The 15,896-nt window shown below is 38.7% G+C and overlaps 1 protein-coding gene across 1 annotated transcript; it reads left to right on the forward strand.

Moving 5' to 3' along the window:
* Nucleotides 1–267: 267 nt before the first annotated feature.
* dapk2a (death-associated protein kinase 2a) lies at nt 268–9,690 on the forward strand (the record flags this gene model as incomplete). The annotated part of the gene is given in 4 exon segments (XM_037692575.1): nt 268–343; nt 421–573; nt 648–693; nt 8,882–9,690. Coding segments are annotated over 4 exon segments (929 nt in total), but the record flags the coding sequence as incomplete, so codon positions are not given.
* Nucleotides 9,691–15,896: the final 6,206 nt, after the last annotated feature.

Genomic DNA, 15,896 nt, shown 5'->3' on the forward strand with positions numbered 1-15,896 from the left:
CTATTGTAATCACACTGTTCAAGCCCGAGCTGCAATTTTTTCCGCCAAGTGAATTGCCATTTTGGGGGCCTTAACATATCCCAATAGTCACCAAATTTGCCGGACGCATGAGGACTGGTGAAAAATTAAGTATTATAGTTTTTTTTATGTATTTATTTTGTTTTTATCGCTAACATAACTTGTTTTAGCTCATGTTTTTTTCTCTCCCAAGCTGGGGTTAACAAATGTGCTGAAACACTTGTATTTCTGTCTCGTTGGCCTCTGAAGCTCCAGAAATAGTCAACTATGAGCCACTGGGACTGGAAGTAGACATGTGGAGCATCGGCGTGATCACCTACATCTTGTAAGTGATCTACGAGCACAAACAGAAGGTCTGTAACTGCAGTTTGAGAGCAAACACTGATGTTTATTTTGGTTCAGGTTGAGCGGAGCATCTCCATTCCTGGGAGAGACCAAACAGGACACCCTGGGCAACATCTCAGCTGTAAATTATGAGTTTGACGAGGAGTTCTTTGGTCACACCAGTGAGCTGGCCAAGACGTTCATCAGCCAGCTGCTGGAAAAAGATAAGAAGTAATGAGCATGGTTTATAAACGAGAGTTGCGGTCAAACGTCTAAAGCTGATATTTATATTTTTTTGCTCCCAGAAAGAGATTGACAATTCAAGATGCTCTCAATCATCCATGGATAAAGGTAATCTTAATCTTTATTTATTTAATTGTTAATTTTTACTTCTTTCGGCTGCTCCCTTCTTTAGGGGTCACCACAGAGAACTAACTCGCACAAAGACTTGGTGATTGTTTGCACACAGTATGTCCTTCCTGATCAACCACAGACCACTGAGCTACCACAGCCTCTGTGTGGAGCAAAGAGCTGCCAGCTAGGGTGCCTGGGGGAACAGAGGTGGGGCCTTGCTTAAGGATCCAGAGTGTGGCAAATGAGGGTGGAGGCAGGTGTGGGTGCTCCACTTTTCCCACACATAATTAGGCCCGAGCAGAGAAACACCATTGCTCTCTTCAGGCCCAAGCTGCAATTTTTTCCGCCAAATGATTTGCCGTTTTGAAGGCCTTAACATATCCCAAAAGTCACAAAATTTGGTGGACGCATCAGGACAGGTGAAAAATTACGTATTTTAAGGGCGTGGCAAAAATTGCAACAGAAGCGACTCAAGAGCGCCACCTAGAAATTTTCAAAATACCATCCGCATTAACCTTAGTTTGTCGTAGAAACATGAAATTTAGTAAGTTGTCCAATTACCCAAGATGCACAGAAACCCTCTGGCACCAATGTTGTACGATAAATAGGAAGGTGGCCATTTTGGAATGCCGGGCCAATTTTAACACCTTTTTGGCGGTTTACAGCCTCCACATTTGAACAAACTCCTCCTAGGGATTTCGCTCAGTCGGGTTCAAACTTGGCCATTTTGGTCAAAAGGCATGGGGTACGCAAAATTATCTAAACGGTTCGTTTCGGAGCATGCTGAAGGGGCGGGGCCCGACCTCAAAGTTTGACATCTCACCATGAAAAACAAAACGCTAATAGCTCCTACATGAAAACTGTCTGAGACATGAAACCTTCAGTAATTGATCCACATCCGGTCCCCTGCAAGACTGAATGGTCAAATCCTGACATCACTTAAGCCATGCCCCCTGACAACAGGAAGTGTAAAGTTTTACGTTGAACAATCCCTATCTGACCCCTGTTACATGATCAGCATGATAGTGTGTCCAGTGACTGAAGACATCTTGGTGTAACTTGCTTTCCAACACTGACAGTTTTGGGTGGAGCATGTGGGCGGCGCGGCGTGGCGAAGTAAGACATAATGCCATCGCCATACGTTTGGCTCTAAATTCAATAGTTTTGAACCAAGGTGCACAAAAACAGTACGATCGATCATTATCCACTCCTTGAACAGGAAACCAAGATAAGTGGCCAATAGCCTCCACAGCGCCCCCTAGAATATTTTAAAACCTCAGCCCCAAGCCATTTTTGGACTGATAATTCTGAAACTCAGTGAACATCTGTACCTTCTCAGGACCTATGAAAAAGTCTCATGGAGCCCTGGGCCAAACTCAACAGGATTTCGGCCATTTTGGGTCAAAGGGTTAATTTTGGGCATTTCTAATGGCACATTTTAACTAACTCCTCCTAGGGATTTTGATGGAATGCCTTCAAACTTGGTTCATATGCCCTTAACACATTGGGGAGTAAAATTTATCAAAAGCTTGCGCTTTCGTATATGTTAAAGGGGCGTGGCTTGGCCTCAAAGTTGAGCTTCATGCCATAAATTTCCAAACGCTACAACTTTCACATTGAAAGACCGAAATGCACCAAACTTGGCATGAGTCATCCCTGTCCGATGCCCGACGATCCTCTGTGGTCATATTCGGACGTCATCAAAGCCCCGCCCCCTCAGAACAGGAAGTCACTTGTTTTGCTTGGAATGAGTCCTCTCTGACATCCTTGACTGAATCAGGATGATCCTGTGTTAGAAGAAATTTAACAAGTTGGTCTGACTTGCTTTAAAGCACAAACCATTTTTGCTGGAAGATGTGGGTGTGGCGGCGTGGCGAATTCAGAAGTGACGCCGTTACAATACATTTGGCTCTAAAGTGCACAGATTTAAGCCAAGGTGCACCAAAAACACTATGACTGATTGTCATCCACCCCTTCAACAGGAATCCATGATAATTGGCCAATAGCCTACACAGCGCCACCTACATTTTTCCTAGAGTTATAGCTCAGTGATACAACATCCGAACTGCAGCAGATTTAATGTCCGTCATCAGTGAGGACTTTCAGACACATTGATATTATGGTTTAACATATGACTTTAGTGTGCCCCCTTGTTATATCTCAGTGATATATCATCCAATCTACGCAAGATTTTGGGTACCTCATTAGTGAGCACTTCTAGACTCATTGGTATTGTTGTTTAACTTTTGACTCCAGTGTGCCCCCTAGATTATTCCAACAGTTATATCGCAGTGAAATATCCAATATGTACCAGATTTTATGTACATGATCAGTGAGCACTTGTAGACACATTGATATTGTTCTTTAACATTTGACTCAAGTGCGCCCCATAGATTATTCCAACAGTTGGATCTCAGTGACACATCATCCAATCTGAGCCAGAATTTTGGTGCATAATCAGTGACCACGTCTACACATATTGATATTGTGGTTTAACATATGACTCTAGTGTGCCCCCTAGATTATTCCAACAGTTATATCTCAGTGAAAGATCATCCAATATGTACCAGATATGATGTGAGTGATCAGTGAGCACTTATAGAAACATTGATATTGTTGAATCATGAAATCGCTTAAGCCCCACCTACTCAGAGAAAAAACTGTTGATTATTGGATAACACTTCCAGCTTCGCACTGTGTAAGATATTAGACTGAAACTTTGTTTGCTAACTGTTGATTACCACACATGACATGTTGAAAAGCATAAAGGAAGTGCTTGTCAAACATTCGCCACAAAACAGGAAGTCACCATAACTCCTGTCTGGAAGGTCAGATTTCGCCTATACTTGTAAAACCTGCAGCTGGACAAGCAACGACATGGACGGAAGGTGATGTCGAAGATTCGGGAAATTCGCCCCGTGGTGAACGAGTGCGGGATTGGCTGAGAGCGTTCGCGATGGCGACCGGGTGCTCTGCTGATAGGGCCTCTAATGCTGCTTGCAGCTTTAATTTGATGTTGTTGTTACAGGTAGTTGAAGCAGTGACCTTCCTGTTGGATAAAAATATCCTTGCATAATTGACTTACTTAAAAGGAGCCACACACAACAACAGTAAAATAATTTTTAACCCAGTTTACTTGCAAGGGCAGACCGTCATGAAACAGGCTTATTCAGATGTTCAAAGTTTTATGTTTAAAGCCTCGTCAGGAGAAGCTGCCATGGGCAGTGTACAAGAAGTTTCTTATACACACTTATCAGCACTACAGTTCATGATGGCCTCGGCTCCCCAACTCACAGACCGTCCTTATCAGGTGCCTGCAGGCTCCTCTCTGAACTCAAACACACTTCAACATTAATTTATCATTGGAGGTGAGAAACATCCATAAACCTTTACCAGAATTCCTCTGACTCTTCCCATCACAGGATCGCCTTCTCTTACATCTGTGCCACCCCCCCCCCCCCCCCCCAAAAAAACCCCAAACAAAACAACTTAAACTTTATTTAGGATACACATTATTCAGTCAGTTCACCTGATTTTACTCACAGAACTCATTTACAGTCATGAGGAATATACAGTCCAACACTAAGTCAGGGGTTTTATGTATCAGGACATAACACAACTGATCTGGTTTGTTCCAGTTCTAAAATTATTCAGACAAGACAGAAACACTCAGTAGAGTCCAACATTTTTCAGTCAGGTCATCTGGACAGTTTATTTTTTTGCTGAAACGTTTCACCTTCCATCCAGATGGTTTCATCAGTCAAGGAAACACACAACACAAAACTGATTCTTCCCCCAACAGTTTACTCCAAAGTGTAACAAACCAGTTATGTTGGTGCTAAGATGGTGTCTTTGGCACGCCCCCTCCTTTGGTGCCGGCCCTCTTCCTCATCGACAGTCATGTCAAACTGGTTCAAAACTCAAGACTCAGTAGAGTCTACTACGTCATTATTTATTAAACAAAATGTATTCAAAATGGAAAAACCTTTTCCAGTGCCTGATCTAGCTGCTTGTAGAACCTTATTTAGCAGCAATAACTCTGCAGTGGTTTTCTCTAGGACACTCTTTCACGTGGTTGTACATTAATTTGGCCCACTCTTCTTTCCATCATTACTGGAGTTCATTGATGTTTCTGCTTAGCTCACTGAAGGTCCCACCACAGCATTTCTGTCAGGTTGAAGTTCTGGACTTTGACTGAGCCATTACAGCACCTTGGTTCTTTTCTTTGTGAGAGTTTCTATTCAACACACACATGTATGCTCAAGAGCCACAAACTGACAGAACTCCTGCTTTTAAAGAAGTGGTCCCACTGACGATCGCCTCTGAGTAGTTAATCAGCAGCTCCCGGCTGATCCTAAACCTCAAAAATCCTGTAGAAGGCTGGATGTAGTTTTGAACAACAGAAATTACTTGAAGAAGATTAATTGACTAAAACCACCAACCAGCTCGAACCAACCCAAACCCAATCAAACTGTCTAGGAGGAAAATCTAGATATTCCGCTGCTTAGACCCTCCAGCTCCTCCTGGGGATCCCTAAACATTCTTAGAAAACTCCAGAGGGAGACAACATGGAGGCATCTCATCAGATGGTTGAACCACCTCAGCTGACTTCTTTTGATAGCTGCTCCACTCTGAGATTCCCCTGGAAGCTTCTCTCTTGTTGCTTAGTTTCTGTTTAATAAATAGTGACTCGGTGGAGTTTAGAGCCTCATCATGACCATGTCATGAAACCAAATGCTGCATTACATTATTTTGATTCAACTGATGATGAATCATCTTTAGAGAAGAGTTTGATGCTCTGATACATTTTTTTGGATCAGTGTTTCATCACTGCAACTGGTAGAGCTGCTGCCTCTCAGCGAGCAGGTCCCTGGTTCAAATCCCGGTCCGGGGGCCTTTCTGGGTGGAATTTGCGTGTTCTCTCCGTGCATGCGTGGGTTTTCTTCAGGTACTCCAGTTTCCTCCCACACACCAAAAACATGCATGTTAGGCTGACTGGTAACTCTAAATTGTCTCTTGGTGAGAGAGAGAGTGAATGATTGTTTGTCTCGTTTGTCTCTATGTGTCCCTGTGATGGACTGGAGACCCATCCAGGGTGTACCCCGCCCCTCGCACAGTGATTGCTGGACATGGGCACCAGAGACCCCCATGACCCAACATAGAAGAAGCGGGTAAAAGATAATGGATGGATGGATGGATGTTTCATCACTTTGTTTTTGTCCAACAAAGTTAAGTCAGGTCCTCTGGACGGTTTCTTTGTGTTGAAATGCTTTGTCTTTCATCCAAAGGACTTCATCAGTCTGAGGAGCCCCAACAAACTCAGTCTTATAACCAGCACCTTCACATAGTGGGTCAACCAGTTTGATGGTGCTCTGATGGTTTCTGGAGTCGTCCCTCTCCCCTGCTGACTCGTCTGAGGCAGCCATGGCCAAAGTGGCTCAAAACATTGATCCATAGTTAAGTTAAAGATCTGGACCTGACTTAACTTGGTTACATTTTTCTACCTGGATTATTGAGCATGAACTTTGATGTTTTGTTTTTGTGTTGACTTGCCTACAGACACCATTCCTGCCACTCATCTTTTAAAGGATATTTTTCACTCACGCTTATTTTGTAATAACTTTTATTTGAATTAATTTATTTCTTTAATGTCAGTATAAACAATTTTAAAACAAGCTTTAATACTAAGAAGTTTTGTGAGTCTGACCTTTGGTATCTGTTTTCTTGTTGTAAAAGGGATTAATACAAACCTAAAGTAGAGAAATCATTTTACATTTTCTACAAAATCACAATGTGAATTCTAAATGGCTTTCATGAAAGTTGCTGAAGAAGCAAAGACTAAATTACTAAAATTAAAACTGACCAAAATTTAAATAAGCAAAACAGAAGCTAAAGTGAACAGAGCACAAGCTAAAAGTAGTAAAACAGTACCTGAAAGCACATGGCAGCCGAACAAAAGCTAAACAAGATAAGAAGATAAGACAGAGCAGTATTGATCCCGCAGGAAATTGTTGTGCCAGAGTTTCAGTACAAAGGAACATGCACAAGGAATCATACAAGATATAAAAAATAACAGAGAAAATAAAAATAACAGAATATAAAAATACCAACAGTTAAGTTCTAACACAGATCAAGTGCAGACAGAAACATTAAAGTGTTTATTTTAATTAACTGTATTTATTTATTGTCCTATGTGCAGAAATCGGGGAGGAGTTGAATAGTTTGATAGCCACAGGGAGGAAGGACTTCCTCAGCAGAATAATAGCTTAATGGTTAAATGCAGAACTATGACTGTAATTAAAATAAGAAAGTAGCTCAAAAATAACTACAATGAGCAAAATATTAAAGTAGCAAACAGAGGCTAAGCTAAAATTAGCTAAACAGTAGCTAAACCTATCTAAACTGTGGCTTAAACTTAAAAAGGGCAGACCTGTAGCTACATGCAGAAAGATGCAGAACAGTAGCAAAAAACTAAAAATGGCACATTAGTACCTTAAAGACAAAAAAAGAGAACAGCAGCTAAAAGTAAAAGTAGGCTATTAGACAGTAGCTCAAAGCAACAAGACAGTAGCCTAATCAGTAGATAAAATGTATAAATAACAAAATGGAATATAAAAGATAAATATACAAAAACTTATAACTAAAAGAAGCAAAACAGTAGCAGAAAGTAGCAAATTGGTAACAAAAATGTTACAATTACAAAAAGTAGCCAAAAGCTACAACTGACAAAATGTTAGCTAAACCCTAAACCTATAATAAGAATGAAAACAAGCAAGTAGGATGAAGCAGATTTCAAAATGAACGATGTTTGTAGAAGAATCAAGAGATTCGTGTATTTCTTTGAATTCTATTTTAAAAAGGTAAACATTTAGAATGGTACAGAAGTTAAAGTAAAAGTCACGACACACTCATCCTGCTTGAGCTTCACGACTGCTTAAATAGCACAAAGTACGCAAAAGTCATTTGACAGAAATGTATGTAAAAAAAACTGTATTTCAGTTTTTTAGTGTGTCAGAGGAAATAGAAAACAAAAATTAGAGCGAACTAAACTGAAGTAGTAGAAACAAACTCAAAAACAGATCTGACAAACAACAGAGCTTAATGTCCTAGAAAGTTCTGGGAGAAACTTTGACGGGGACTGCCACATGACGGATATTATAAAATCTTGATTTGACAGCACTCTGTGTTTGGGTTTGCTCTCAGCTACCAGTACACCAAACTTCAGCTCAGCATGATCAAAAAATCAATGAGTTATAGTCATTTTTTCTTTTAAGCTATGGTAGCCATCTTGGATCTTTGATTTGGATTCAGTATGTGTTGAATGTTCGCAGCTATAACCTCACCAAATTTCAGCTCTATGTGTGTGAAAATAGCTGAGTTAAAGCCATTTGAAATTAGCTTTGGCAGCCATCTTGAATTTTTTAAAATTCAGTATGTATGGGGCTATCTTGCAATTTTAGATTTGAATTCAGAATGTGTTGAGCATTTTTCTCAGCTACCAGCACACCAAATTTCAGCTCAGTATATTTTAATATAGCTGAGCTATCGTATTTTTCCTTTTTAGCTCAGGTGGCCTTCTCTGATTTGTAATTTGCATCAGGAATGTATAACAACTCACTCTCAGCTACACCCATGCCATATTTCAGCTCAATATCTCAAAGAATGACTGAGCTGTTTTCAATTTTGAGTTTTCTGAGGTAGCTGTGGCAGCCATCTTGAACCAAAATGGTTCCAAAGGTTAATCAGAGTTTTGCTCACAGACCTCTTCACTAGGTCATGTGACCTCACTGTGTCAGTTAGAGGCTGTGAAGAGTGTTTTTCAAGGAGAAAAATGGCGTCTGTGTTTGCAAATTATGTTGCCATGGTAACCTGAAATGCCATTGAAAGTGATAGCACACATCACGGTGCCAAGCCGGTCGTTCCGATATAACATTTGTGGGGGGACACGTTGTGGGTTGGGCTGCAGTAAAGTTGATAAGACTCTTCAGTGAGGAGAGGGTCAGTAAGACCCTCTTCAGGTGGATAATGGCTACCTTACTAGGCAGTCCCCAATTAAAAGATGAAGAGCCACATGAACCAGAATAAACATGTTCTTTAACATGTGTGTGTGTGTGGGGGGGGGGGGGGGTGTTACAGTTCTTCACTTTTTTCTCATTTCTAACTCTCCTCTGTTTAAATCTTTCAGTCCAACGAACACAAAGAGGAAATAGCCCAGGAGCCGAAGAGACCGGGGCGACGGCAGCTGAAGACCAAGCGCCTGAGGGAGTACACCATCAAGTCCCACTCCAGCATGCCACCAAACAACACGTATGTGAACTTTGAGCGCTTTGCCCAGGTGTTGGAGGACATCGACCAGATAGAGAGCTCTTTTGTTTCTCTGGCAGCAGCCCACGACACTCTGCAGGAGGACATTGATGCCTTGGTCTCTATTTACAACGAGAAGGAGGCCTGGTACAAGGAGGAGAGTGAGGCCGTGCGCCATGAGCTCTCACAGATCCGCTATGAGTTCAGAAAGGTGGAGGCCTCCAAGAAAAGCCTACAGAATGACATGCAGGCATTCAGCGGCAGCCTCACCGCTGTCAGTGAGCGCTACCAGGAGAGGCAAGATCACTTTGACGCGCTACGCCAGGAGCTCAGCAATGAGCTGAGATGGGTTCAGGAGGCGGTAGGTTCTTTCCAGATGGATGGAGGAGGTGGAGGGTACCCTAACTGCAGCTTCTCTAGTGTCTTCAACAACGACGTAAACGAAGCGCTCAAAGAATTGATGAACCGCTCCTGTGGAGGAGAGCTGCTGTCTGGAATTGACCTGGACCTCACTGAGACTAGTCAGCAACGATAAGAACTGGACCTCACTGGAAGGTCCAGGAGGCTACAACAAGATGGACTGAGGTGGAATGAGACATCAGTCAAATCTGTTGTTTTCAAAAACTGAGAAATGTTCAGTTTTGAATGTGGTTCTATAGCACTTCCTGTATAGTGTCCATAAAAAGAATTCACCCCATTTGATGTTTTACTCTTTTATTGGTGCCATAAATCAGTCACGATCAGCACAAATTGGCCTTTCTGACCCCCAACCAAAAAAAAGTATCCTCTTCAGTGACAAAGTTAAATCAAATTTGCACAAAATAAAACCAATAAAAATACTCAGGGGTCGCCACAGTGAACTAACTTGCACCAAGACTTGGTGATTGTTTATACGCAGGATGTCCTTCCTGACTCAACCACACACCACCGAGCTACCACAGCCCTCTGTGTGGAGCAGAGAGCTGCTATCTAGGGTGCCCGGGGGAGCAGATGGTGGGGGGTTAAGGGTCTTGCTCAAGGGGCCCAGAATGGGGCAAATGAGGGTGGAGGCAGGTGTGGATGTTTCATTTTCCCACCCAAATGTTGTTTTAAAAGTTGGGGGATTTGAACCAGTGACCTTCCGATCACAGGCTTGCCTTCTCTGACCTCTTTCTGCGGTGTCCAGTTTCCTCTTATTAACTATTTCAGCACCAAAGTTCCTGCGACCCGAAAAGGAAGAAGCAGGTAAAGATGATGGATGGATGGATGGATGGATGCTCAGACTGTGTGGACAGGGGATGCAAATGCAACAATAAAAAGCTCCCCTTTAAAAATGTTGCATGTAGGAAAGATTGTGTTTAATTCTGTTTATTACATTTTTAACATTTTAAATCAGCAAACACACAAAAAAACCTCACCCTGTAAAGATGGTGCCATCTGGTGGGCCTTCCTTATCTGTACTCCCTAGTGTGTCTCCTCATTACTCCTGATTAGTTTCTCCTTTGGAGTTTAGCAGTCTTTCAGAGCACTGAGCAGGGTGGATGGTGCGGCTCATGGTGCAAATTTCAAACTTGGAAGGACAAACTTTTTGATGGATAATTGTGGATTTTGGACTGGACGGTTGGCATAAGCTGGAATGTGACTCGGTCAGAATGACAAACCAGGTAGGAGATGACAAGGACAGGATGTTAGAGGATTGGACGCAAGTAAGAAGAGGAAGAGGACGGTGTCGAGAAATGTTAAATGGACTGTACTTATATAGCTCCTTTCTATCTTGTTTCAAGATACTCAAAGCTCTTTACACAACAATCTGTGTCCTCATTTACCCATTCATACAGCTCTATACTAGATCTATACAAAGCTAATTAAACAAATTATTCTAAAGAGACTAATCACAGCTTTAGATCACATTCATACACTGATGGGACACACATCAGAGGCAACGAGGGGTTCAGTGTCTTGCCCAGGGACACTTCAGCATGTGACTGCTGGTGGATTCGAACCCCCAACTCTCGCATTGAGGACGACTGCTCTAACCACTCAGCCACAGCCCCCTCTAAAAAAGCAGCGGAGATATGAAGGAAGGTGGGAGGGTGTCAGATAGTCAAGGAAATAAAAGAATTAGAGGAAAATAGTTCAGATGAAGAAAGAACGATTCGTAGGAAGGTCGTGAGGGAGGAATTTAAAATAATTCTCAAGTTTAAGAGAGAGGAAAACCAGGGATACTTAAGCCCAATTATAATATCTAAAGAAATAAAAAAGAAAATAGGAGAGGTATAAATGGTGAAAGTGTTGAGGGATGAATTCAAAAAGCGTTCAATACAAAAACAACTGGACTTTATTTGTAACAGAAGACGTTTCGCTCCTCATCCGAGGAGCTTTCTCTATTCAAAGAGCAGAGAGTGAGAGGTTCAGGTTATAAGGCTGAGTGGGATAAGACACACACACATATGTAGATTGGCAATTCACACCTAAACACCTTAACAGTAAGAGTCTTTTGTTCCTCTAATTCACAGACGAGGCCCCTCTGTTCCCATCAGGTGTGAAAACCGGCTGGGAATCTGTTTTAAAGTTGCATTATAGGTTTTTGAAAGTGGAAAGCGTGGATGGAAAGCGTGGAAAGGGTGTTGAGGGATGGAAACTTACTGATGATCTGCAAAACTGAAGAAACAAAGTATTACAAGTTGATAATATCTGCAAAAAGGTGGTGATAGAGAAACACAATGTTGGAGAAAATAAAGTACTGAAGGGAGTGATTATACCAGTGGAGGAGGATTTGGATAAATTTATTTATTTATTTTATTTATTTATTTATTTCATTCATTTCAGTTCCATTAAAAAAACACTCAAATACAATTTAGATAATTTTAAAAAAATAAACATAAAATGAAAGGAAGCAGAAGAAGAAAAAATTTCTTATCAAATCTGCTCCTTCTTTAACAGATCAATTTAACTATCAATTCAAACAAAAAGTCAATCACAATATTGCAACAACGTAGATAACTCAAACAGATTTTACATTTAAAATAATTAGACAAACAGTTGTTTATATTTTTCCAACAAAATAGTTTTTATCTTTTTCTTAAATGTAAAAATTGACTTCTCCATTTTTGCATCATCCTCCAAATTATTCCATAAACCTATTCCATGTTTGGTCGTAGAGCGTCCCTTCAAACTGGTTCTGTACTTAGGTTTTTAATCCCTTTAGATTATAACCACTCGTCCTTTTTACAAAATATGTTTGAATGTTTGATGGCAGCAAACAATTATGGGCCTTAAACATAAGTAAAAGAATATTATAATCCACCAAATCATAAAACTTAAGTAATTTCAATTGACTGAACAGAACATTAGAAGGATGACAATAACTCTTTCTTGTTATAATTCTTACTGCTCTTTTTTGCAGAATAAATATAGGCCTTGTTGTGGATTTACATGCTGTACCCCAAACATTGGCACAATAAGTAAAATGTGGGACTACAATTGTATTATAAAGTAAATGTAAAGCTTCATTATTTAACAAGTCCCTTACTCTATATAATACTGCACTGGACTTTGATATTTTAGTTTTTACAAAATTTATATGTTGTTTCCATGATAGTTTATCATCAATGATTACGCCCAGAAACTTTACTTCATTTACTCTACATATTTTAATGCCATCAATTTTGAAACAAAAATCCAAAGTTATCTTTTTTTTACTAAATACCATAAAATTAGTTTTATCAATATTCAATGATAACTTATTTGATTTAAACCAATCCTGTATTTTTACAAATTCCTTGTTTATCAACTCAATTAATTGTTCCATATCTTTACCCAGACAGAAAAAAGTAGTGTCATCAGCAAACAAAACACATTTGAAGATATCAGATACTTCAATTAAGTCATTTACATATAATATAAACAATTTAGGTCCAAGTATTGAACCTTGTGGTACACCACATGGAGTTCTGCACAAATTAGATTTTACTTCATCTATTTGAACAAACTGTCTTCTGTCTCTCAAATAACTGCTTATCCACTGCAGAGCAGGACCTCTAATACCATAATGATTCAATTTATCAAGCAGAATGGTGTGATCGATTGTGTCAAATGCTTTTTTTAAGTCCACAAATATATTTATGCAATGTTGTTTTTGATCAACCGCTGTAGTAATTTGTTCTATCAACTCCATGAGAGCCAAAGATGTTGAACAGTTTGACCTAAAACCATATTGATTATTACTTAAAATATTATTTTTCTCAAGAAATGTATCTAATCTAATCATAAACAATTTTTCAAGAATTTTAGAGAACTGTGGTAATAGAGATATAGGCCTATAATTACTAAATGTACATTTGTCACCATTTTTAAAAAGAGGAACTACCTTAGCAACCTTCATTCTATCTGGGAAAATTCCTTTTGAAAATGATAAATTACAGATGTATGTAAATGGCTCAATCACATAACTCATTATTTCCTTTACAACCACCATATCCATATTTTCACAATCCTTTGATCTTTTATCAGCAAATTTTTTGACAACTTTCATTATTTCCTCCTTATCTGTTCCACTCAAGAACATACTGTCACCACAACCATTTCTTAAATAACTTAAATTTTTTTCCACTTTAGGAATCGAAGCTGCTAGACAAGACCCAACATTTGCAAAATAATTATTAAATCCATTGACAATCTCATCATTTTCATAGATTTCCACATCGTTTTCCACAAAATGTTGTGAAAGTCCCGTTCTCTCTTTATGCTTTTTTAAAACAGTATTCATTACTCTCCATGTTGTGCGCATATCACCTTTACATTCATGCAATGATTTACTATAGTATTCCCTCTTGTGTTTCCTTATGATACTAACTAATTTGTTTTTGTATTTTTTGTATTTCTCTTCAGCCTCCTTGGTCCTTGATTTCAAAAAACACGAATACAAATGATTCTTTTTTTTACATGCATTTCTTAATCCTTTGGTCATCCATGGATAATCCACTTTGTTTTTCTTAGTGTAATTCTTTTGCATACAATGTTTATAATAGATGACCTCTAGAATTGTCATAAATTCATCATAAGATTTATTCACATCATTTATGTACACATTATCCCATTTTTGATGTTCCAACTCAGCTTTTAATTTGTCTAATGCTTTTTTTGACGTGTTAATTTTTTTGTTTTTTCTTGTAGTTGTTTTAATTATACCATTTTCTTTCTTGTAAATAGTGAAGACTGGTAGGTGATCACTAAGATCAGTCTTCAAGATACCACTCAGCATATCACCGTCTGTTACATTTGTGAAAATATTATCAATTATAGTAGCACTTTGAGTTGTAATTCTTGTAGGATTTGATATTAATGGACAAAGATTCAGACTATACATTGAATTTATGAATATACTTATGTTGTTTGAATCAGTGATATTTCCTAGGTCAATATTGAAGTCTCCACATAGAAAAAATTTTTTATTTCTACTTTTTTCTAATAACTCCAATAGTTTATCAGTGAATAGCTCAATATTTGAGGATGGCGATCGATATACACAACTTATTATGATGTTCTTTGTATTATTTTTTATTATTTCTATTGTTATCATTTCCAACATATCTTCCACCATTATTGACATTTCGCTTATCAATTTGCATTTGATTTCATTGTCTATAAATATAGCCACTCCACCTCCTCTTTTGTTTTTTCTGTTAATATGATGTAACTTATACCCTTCAATGAAAGCATTATTCATATTTTCATCGTTTAACCATGTCTCAGATAATGTTATTATTTTGAAAGTCTTATTTAATCCTTGTAAATACTCTGAAATGTTTAATAGATTTGCATTTAAACTTCTGCAATTTAAATGAATAATAGAAAGATCTTCTTTAGTTGTGTTTATAACATTGAACTGATCATCATTATAATATTTACTTTCTTTTCTAATTGGAAAAATTTTTTTGTCAATCACCTCTTCAACATTGAATTCTGATTCATCGTACGTCATTATTATTCAGTGTTTTTGTTCATCAGTCTAATTCTTATGCATTTTATATGTTCAAAGTTTTGTATGTCTGTAATTATTTGTCATATAGATTTATCTAAATTTATCTAAATCCTTCATGTCTTTTACTATTTTTGGTTGTGATCCATCTTGCGCTTTTATCCATATTTTTCCATTTCTTGTCCATGTCGAAAATAATTTGTTTTGTTTTTTTAATAACCGTGCTTCTCGTGCAAGATTTCCATTTCTTTTTGTTAAATGTTCATTTATATACACGTTTGTTCCCTTTAGTTTTTTTGCCTGCATTATTACCTTATTTCTTAATTTCCTGCTGATGAATTTCAAAACAATGACCGGTTTAGATTTATCAATTTTGCCAGGAAGGGTATGACACAAAGAGATATCTTCATGGTGAATGTCAATCTTTTTAGCCTGCAGGAAAGAGACCACCTTTTCTTCCAGAGTTAGTTGTTCCTGAAGAGACGAATCTTCCGTAGTTTCTTCACCTGAGGTAACTTTTGCAAATGAACGTTTAATGTCCAACCCTGTTATAATCAGATTGTCTTGTTTAGATATCTGTTCCAAGTCATCCAATCTTTCTTCGAGTTCCATTATTTTTTTATCTTTGAGGTTTATTTGTAGTTTTAATTGTTTCACTTCCTCAAACAACCCAATCAGAAGTTTCTGCTGGGATGTTACCTTTGAGAGTTCAGCGCTCATAAAACTCAAAGATTTTTTATTTCTTCCATATCATCAGAACTTGGTTCCAATTCGTGTTTTTTTTGTTTGGATTTGGCCATTATAAACTCACAGTCTCCTCCTGCCCGATGGCAGCGGTTCAGCAAGACGTTGATCTAAATCCTCTTTCTTCCACAAACCAGCCGACGCCGCGAGTCCGAATCCCGGGAAATTTAAAACCTGTTACTCCAGCGCTCCA

Source organism: Nematolebias whitei, chromosome 2 (genome assembly GCF_014905685.2).
Source record: "Nematolebias whitei isolate Nwh7 chromosome 2, NemWhi1, whole genome shotgun sequence".
Taxonomy (NCBI): Eukaryota; Metazoa; Chordata; class Actinopteri; order Cyprinodontiformes; family Rivulidae; genus Nematolebias; species Nematolebias whitei.